Source organism: Trichoplax adhaerens, genomic scaffold, assembly GCF_000150275.1.
Source record: "Trichoplax adhaerens TRIADscaffold_32 genomic scaffold, whole genome shotgun sequence".
In the NCBI taxonomy this organism is placed as follows: Eukaryota; Metazoa; Placozoa; class Uniplacotomia; order Trichoplacea; family Trichoplacidae; genus Trichoplax; species Trichoplax adhaerens.
In genome coordinates this window covers 344022-352866 of record NW_002060972.1, presented here as the reverse complement: position 1 = coordinate 352866, position 8845 = coordinate 344022, and the positions used below count along the sequence as shown (strand labels likewise).

The 8845-nt window shown below is 31.3% G+C and overlaps 1 protein-coding gene across 1 annotated transcript; it reads left to right on the top strand.

The window, feature by feature from the left end:
- Positions 1-7706: 7706 nt before the first annotated feature.
- Positions 7707-8845, top strand: TRIADDRAFT_61968 (uncharacterized protein; the record flags this gene model as incomplete). Its single annotated transcript, XM_002117912.1, has 5 exons — positions 7707-7851; positions 7935-8049; positions 8125-8201; positions 8460-8507; positions 8604-8845. 5 exons carry the CDS (start codon positions 7707-7709, stop codon positions 8843-8845), a joined length of 627 nt encoding a protein of 208 aa, XP_002117948.1.

The window sequence follows — 8845 nt, the reverse complement described above, 5'->3', positions numbered from 1 at the left end:
ATAAGAAGATAAAATTTTATATACAAATATATATACAGTATGTCATACCATATATACGAGTATTAAGGAAGAAATAGCAAAAAGCTTTTAAAATACTGTGACGTAATTGCTTTATTTAGAGTTTTTGAAAATACTGTTTATAAAATAGGCCAAATTCAATATACGCTACCGATAATTAAATTAGCTAAATCAATAGAAATCCCATTCGATCCAATTAGAAACAAATCGTGCAGAAATAAAAGCAATTTAAATGTCTGATCGTATCTAGTGTCAATATATCTATTATTCTTAGTCAAAGTTTCCTTCTTTGATACAACCACCATCGCTGAATATTCTGTTTCGAGATAACATAATAATAAATACTGTTGGCCAAATACAGTAAAATACATTGACGAAATCAATTGAACAACACCTCCAATGTGTCCTCCTCTATCTGATTGAGTACGGTGTCATAGATTTCTTCTTTATTTAAAACTATTCTCATATTCAACCTTAAACTAATTAGATAGAGAATTAAGTTACTGGGATAAATTTATACAAATATCTTTTTGCTCATATCTACCAGTAACTGCTAAAATCTGTAGATATCGTTGCCCCTATATTGTACAGTATTTTACACTATAAAATTGATTATCTAGGATAACAGAATCCATGATAAAGCTATTTCATGCCCATGATAGCATTTTTGTAGTATTATATCCTACTCATTTATGCTAATTTTAAAAACAGCATAACTTCATAAAATTTATCGCTGCAGATTAATTGATCTCTCTCAACTGAATACATATCACAAATCATAACTGGAAGATAATGATTCAAATTTTAAATTAGGGAAATTAGCCACTATCATCAGACGAACAAACGGCTAGCTAGCCTATTTCCATTTAATGAGCCATCAACATAACGCGTAAATTATATATATATACATCAATAATTATAAGAAATTTATGAAAGGAATTTGAAGATCATTTTTATCCATTTCAAAATAAATCAGATAGCTAAATCTTTGCCAGCCATAGGTATTACAACAGTTATTACGAGTACTCGTGGTTGATTTCGTAATAGGATCGATTAATTCGGTACTTTACATGCAATACGGCTATTTAGTAAACGCGCCGTAAAGGGAATCATTGTTAAAAATCACAATTTTGGTAATGTTATTAGGATATGATCGGAGGCCATATGATAGATTCCTTAGCCCATCCTGGGAATTGGTGACTCTAGAGCAATTTACTTATTGATCGAATCTTCTTATAGCACTTTACTGTGTTATCCCGCTGTTCTACGAGATTACTCCTATTACGCAAATGATAAAATGAATCTTGCAAGCCCATTCTATTTTATCAAAATAAGACTTGAGATAGCCTAGAGGTAAGAAAATACGTCACAGACATTACAGCATATAGCTGCAAGCCTATTTACTATACACGTACAGTACATATTGACTTTTAATTGGAACGCCATTGGTTCTTGCCCCAAGCAATCAACTTGATCATATTGGATATACACGCAACTACATACATAAATAGCAACGAGAATAGTTTAAAGCATCGGCGATTGACCCAATTATTAGTGCAGCACTGAGATAAGTTTATTTCCTTTTCAGCGATTAAGCCAATAATAATAGCATACCCTGCAGTGGCAGTGTTGACAGGCGATAAATAGCTTCAAATCGGGGGTAGCTCGCTCATTTTGGTCAATATTTAGAGAATTTATTTTTGTAGATCAGAATAAATTTGCTTTGATTATTATGGTGCCTTTATTTGTTAGAACTCTATCAAGTGAGATTTTACTATCCAAGAATGATAAAGAAATTCATTGGCAAAGACAAGTTAGATCAGCTTCATTCGCAAAATTTAAGCCTCTCTACTTTTCCCTTCTCGTGCACTAACTACAGTATAAATTGAGTGAATGCATAGCATTAGGTACATTAATTACCTCATCTTTAATTGCACTGCCCAAATAGTATTTTTAGTTCTACAGTGGGAACATTAATATTGACAAGGCTATAACAGGATAAAAGCTGAATAAATTCTCGTTCAAGATATTTCACGAGCTAAAGTAAATGATTGACTACTTTCCATCATCTAGTCATATAAACTTTATTTACAAAACATAAACAACTATGCAACAATCGATTTACTTTATAAAAATTTCTTGTAGCTAAGTATTAAAAGGATTCCTCGGTGTTCTACTAAAATTAGCTAAAAAACTCCTACCCCATCCCCTCCCCAATTCAACATGAGTAATTCATTTGCTGAGATTTTTATATGTAGATAGAGAAAATATGTATTATCTTATCAAATTTCTTAGATACATTATCCAATTGTATTATCGTTATTGCAAAGTTATTTATGTAGACTGAAAGCTATTTTATGCTAAACCGACTTATGAATTTATATACGTACATGATTTTTTATGCCATGGAAGCAAGTAAGTATCTCTATAGTAGATTTAACGATAATATCTTATTTGCTGATCAAGTTTATCCAGTCTACGATTAATATAATAATTTGATTCCAAGATATTGATACTGGCTACAAATATAAATATCATTAAGTTTTGACTGTCGACTCCTTTCCACTGTTTATATCCAGAAGATAGACAACGGATATATAGTAATGAAGGAAAGAAATTTTATTTCATAAACTTAAAATATTTAATTCTAATAAAGATTTGTAAAGTCATTTATTAGTGTATATCTTTATCCAATTAAAAAATTTAAATGACTTGATCGAATAGCATGATGAAGTTGTATAGGCTTTGGATGCAGCTAAATGAAATTTCGAAGGAAAAAAATATTTTAACATTTTATTATAATATATTACAATTGCAAGCCTATCCTTTCGTGCAGTATTGGCGAAGAGTGCTTTATAAGAACTCAATTATGTCGATTTAATAATATGATTAATTTAATAAAATTGTAAATTGTGTTCGTTTGATTGCCATAACCATGGATGAATAGTATTATCTCGATCAATAATCACGTTTTCAAGAAATAGATAGGACATTATTGATTGACTGAAATAAGAATCAATGCGTATATTTGAAGGAAACTACAAAATTACATCCATTTTTTTGCATAGTGTCTGCTCTAATCGATGGCTTTATTTTAATATATATATATATACTTCTAGGGTTCAATATATTGTTGATAGCGGCTATCTCTGGCAACTGGTAATAAATAGACGAATACCAGAGTCTCGATGATTATGTAACTCCTCCTAAATTACCATCTTCAAATATGAACTAAATAAATTTGTTGTCTAACTAGTTAGTAATTAGCTAGTTTCTGAATTATGCTATATTATACTCATCAGCCTGCTAAGATCTTATATATTCTGAAGGCATTGTAAATAGCTGCTGACCTGCTATCATTGATACCGCTGGTCCCATTTTCTATCTTGATGCAAAATCCAAACTAGATTACTGCAATACCTCTCTCTTAAATTAGTACGAAGCCTTAAATACATATAGTTTTTACTTATTAATAAGGATATTTTTGACCAAACTATAACTTGACGACCTCATTCTCTATCTCATCAGTGACTCCATGTATTTCGAAGATAATTAAAAAGAAATAAGCTTCCGCGATGCTAATCAATTGCCCAACGACTAGTATAGCTGCTGACAGGATAATAATACTATTAATCCCGTTTATCGTCCTCGGCTAAGTGGGAATCTGAGTGTAAAGCTACCTCACACATCAATAGTGCAATGTTTTCTAAGAAACAGCCTAAATCCGAGAAATCCATTGAGTAACGTGCCTATTCATGAAATGATTTTATGGTAAAGTAGATTCAAATAAATAATACCGTACAATAATGCAGCCTAAATCAATCAATCATTATTCCTTGTTTGTCAAAGAATTTTAGAAAATTCTCTGCACTTTAAGCAATAAAAGTTTTGAATAATATAGCTGCCGAAATGGTGATAAACATGTTTACTGTATTTATTATTCTCAATGAAACAAGAAACAGATGGCATGTCTATCAGTAACTCCTTGTATACTACTGTATAAATAAAAATCTGTTATTACTACATTAACTAGATTAACTTTTGATTTGCTTTATTCTAGTATCTACGTTATCTTACTATAATCAATAGACGAAATGAATTAAACTTTTAAAGAGAATCACTAATTGTGTCCGGCTAATATTGTATTCAATACAATTTAGTGCAAATCAACGTCATCTATTTGACGTTATAGATGGATATTCCAAAAGATAAATCAATTATTTTATCACTTTTATTAAATTGATATTGAATATCTACTCAATTCTATCCACGTTGATTTATTTATTCTTTTGATGATCTAGGTAAAATATCTAAATAGCAGTAGTAGATAACATTCTCTCTTTATATCATTTGGACCAGAACAATTTAACTGATTTAATAATTTAGCATAAAAGAAATCACGTTATTATTTGTCTAGTTATTGACATAGTAGGTAAAATACAACAGAAATTTCCTATAGTAATTATGATGGCTGATTACTAACTTGTCTTTTAATCTTCTGACTGGGAACTGCCAATTGATAGTTCTTAAGCGTCATGTCCAAGATTATAGCCTTTAAAATGGTCTAGATTTCAGTTTGCTGGTTATGTTATCAACAATTAGCCTCAGTCTTAGAGTTTTGTTTTAGTAGATAACCTAAAGAAACCGATAAAATCAAAATGATGAAGATAATTTCAATCAATATTCAATTAATTAATTGATAATTTAATGCTGCAAGATTGCAAACTTTAGTGCTTGCTTGTATATGCGAGAGTATTAAGTCATACTGTTAACTAGAGTAGCAGTAACAAAATGATCAACTATCCTTCTATTACTGTATTCAGGAATTTAGCTTACTCTAATAAGCGTATGCACGAGCTATTACAAACTTACTTCCTCTAAGATGTTATTCATCTTGAAAACAGGGTCTATGGCTTCATTACACAGCAGGGTACCATGTTCATTCTGCCAAAATAGGCAGTTTAGATTTTAATCTAAACATTAGCAAATGAGATAAATATCTTTACCAGCTAGTTTGCTTTTAGCGCGATAATTTCTCTAATAAAATTGGGAGATTGATACAACTACTAAGGCTAGTCCTTGAACCTTATTACACTTCCAAATTCATTAATAACTTTATTAAGATTGATTTTAAGTCGTCTGCGATACTGTAATACATTAAAGTATCAATTTTAATTCATTTTATAGGCAGAAGGTTGTCTAAATAGTTAAATATTCATGGGTAGTAACAGCGGCAAGTGAATATTTTTCGTAGATATAAAGTAATTTTAGTAATGATTTGCTTTTGGCGGGCTCACCTAATTGAGGACCAACTTGTTGATGTCTATAGCGTTATTTCCGATTGCGTATAGAATCAACTTACCTAGTAATGACTTGTGATATACGGCAAAGATACTAAAACAATCTACGTTAGAGGGATTATCATGTATGACTAGTTAAAAGTATAGAAGGCTTTCAGTTTTATCTGAAATTCATGAACTTCGGCATCAGTTAACTAGATTTTTAAAATTTTATTTCTATAGTCCGTTACTGTAGCCTACAGAAATATTTGCCTTATTCTGACTCTAGTCCTCGGTTTGATTACGCTTCATATCTCGAAATATAAACGCTTATAAAGGTACTTTCTGTATAATGTAAGGAAATTTAGACGTCGATTGATCATATGTAGCGAATAAATTGTGATATATACTAGATAACGTGATAAATATTTTCATATGGCTCCATTTTTAAATTCAAATTGCATTTTCCTTTTCTATGTTACCCTCTTATACTGGCATACATTGCAGCATTCTGATAACAATTTCTTACTGAATGCACTCGCATAAAGCAATTATTGCGAGTTGCATGTAGATCATCTAAATTTTTTCTACCTTACGTCATTGTTTATCTTATAGAATACCTGCCAATATCCTTTTCGTACTACATGCTAGTCGAATACACACAGAACAAATGTATATCTATAAACTCAATTAGTTTGATAATAGTATTCCAAATGTAACGACAATATCTGTCTCATTTTAAACTTCGTTCTGATTATGCATAATCTTATATAGCCTAAAACCACAATTTTATCAAAAATGACTGTCAACTAACTCTTACACAAACAGTGTCAGTTCCTCATGCAATTTGCATAATGTGGAATGAGATCTCATCAGCCTCGTGTTTGAAAGAATTGATCATTGTAAGAGTTTTACGATTTACAGTCAATAAGACCATCTGCATACCGTTTCACCTTGAGTAGTAAGGATACATATAAATATCACCTAATCTTTGAACACTGATTGCTCATCAACTTTGTAAATCGGCAGTTGTAAGCTCAATAGGATAACTTACTGATACGTACAGTAGGACAGTAAAAATTAAAATTTACAGTAAAGTATTAGCATAATTATCGACATTTGATACTTATCCAGGTAGACAGATAGATAGATAGATTAATAAATAGGCAGACTGATATATACCAGGTAAGCAGACAGATATACAGATTGACTATTTGTCAGGATAGAGCTAATGATATTTACTGCTTCGAGCTCAGCAGTCATTTACAAGACAAATAAATAGAAGGATCATGCGCATGTTCAATTATGTTACCATGGTGATCGAAGTTTCTCTGGCGAAGGAAAGCCTACAGTTAGACTAGCTGTGCTGCAACGTATCATTCCGCTTGTTTTATATAGAAGCAGCCAAAATTTGCATTAATTTGCTCATGAATAAATCTTTATATATTGCTTTGCATCATTATAGTCTTTTTGTAGCGTTATTAGAGAAATAGCAAGTACATTAACGATCTTTATACGCCTATTAACTAAAGTCACGGTTGATTCTTGATTTGATTACCATTGCACGTTAACAGTGGTTGTAATCGGCGAATGGTAAATCTATCCTCAGTTGACTAAAGTATTTCTTCGTTAGTTCATTTCGAATAAAGTTGAAAATATCCACAGAAGGTAAATTAAATGACTACTTGATATCTTATCTTGATTTATTTTAGATTTTAGTAACAGATAAAACGATCAAAATTACTATCCTAATTACTATAGACACAGATCATCCGTAATAGGTACTGTAGTAAGAACAAGCTGACTTTGATAATGATTGATAAATTTTATTAGTAGAACAAGATTTAAAAAGTTATCATAAGTGAATTTGCCGTATTATTCTGATTCTTTTCTACTTTAAAGTAATACTAAGCTGAGCAATCCAATTCTTCATCAACTCTTCATTTTACACAACTAACAACAGTACTAATGGGTAACCGAATTGAAATTGTTGTCGTACTTTCAATCAAATTTAGGAACTACTTCATCTACGTACTCTGATTTTATTATCACTTTAAGATTTTGAAGCCATAAGTGTGATCAGCCAACTAATGAAATAATACAAATACTCTGTCTCTAGATATACGCTATACGTAATAATCTGTTGATACTATAGGTTATCATACCAATGTTACATAAAAACTGTTAAGAAATTCTAACTTTCTTAGTCGAAAGCCTCGATACCGATCCCTAATACTTGTACCTTCTGTTTAGATACATTCAAGATCGATGTTTGCCACATCTTCGCCACAATAAATTAAATTGATTAGCTAGAATGATAATAAATACTTGGGATTTAAGCAAATAGTGTTAGTAATTGCAAGACAAATTATTCAGTAGCCTTTGGTAGTTACCATTAAAAAGGAAACCATGCAAGGCAACGAAGGCATTATTGAAGGAGCTAGAGTTGAACTTTTATGGTTTGATGGATCGATTGTTAATGGAATAATAAAGTATACTGGCCCATTAGTTAGCATGATTGGAGAATGGATTGGAGTTCAGCTTGATAGGCCTAGTAAGTCTTTTGTTATCATCGAAAGTGACTAAAGTAAACTTATTTTGAACACTTACTACCAAATTTTTATATCGATTTTAAAGTCGGTAGACATAATGGATTATTTAAGGGCCGCCAATATTTTACTTGTCCACATCGTTATGGAGTATTTACACGCCCTGAAAATATTCGATTAAAACAATTCATTGGAAGGACAAGGTAACTTAGGCCTTAAGAACTGAAGTTTAGCCTTTGTAAGTTACTAACTATGTCAATTTGTGTTTTGGTTTGTAGCACGTTGCGTAACCCTTCTGCTAAGCATAAAATACAGCAATCATTTGCGGATGAAAATCTGTTTATGCAATACGAAGGTAAATTATACTTTACGGGGATTGACAGTAACATATACATTCCGTGAATATTTCACATACGAAAACGGTCGTAGGTTCAATTTATAAACCTGAAAATTCGCCTACGATCTTAAACCACGCTGTTAAGGAACATTGATGCCCATTTTATTATAGTATATTGTGGAAATTAGATATTAGCAGTTGGCGTATTTTATCGTTTGAAATAAATATGCAACTGTATAACTGATTATTGGAACTATCTGTTAATCTTAATTTTAGTTGATGATAGGCCTGATTATCTTCGATACAAAATTGCTAAACCAACAGGTTTGTATACTGTATATTCACATTGGAAGGAATTAGTGATAGCCATGTAATTCATGTAATTTAATTCTCCTATTAATTTTATCAAAATAATTTCAGGTTTCGTAAATTCGGTATATGTTAGCGAGTCGTTATTTGATATAAGACAGAATGAAGAGATTTTTACTCCTTCAAGGCGATATAACCGCAATCATGTAATTAGCAAAACTTGGAAGCCCAAGGCAGCCAAAAGCGATCGCCAAGAACGGTTAATTGATTTAAATTTTGAAGGTAGTTTTACGCCTACTGCTTCTATACCGCGAGTTCGTAGCCCTACACGGAGTTTAAATAGAACATGGTGA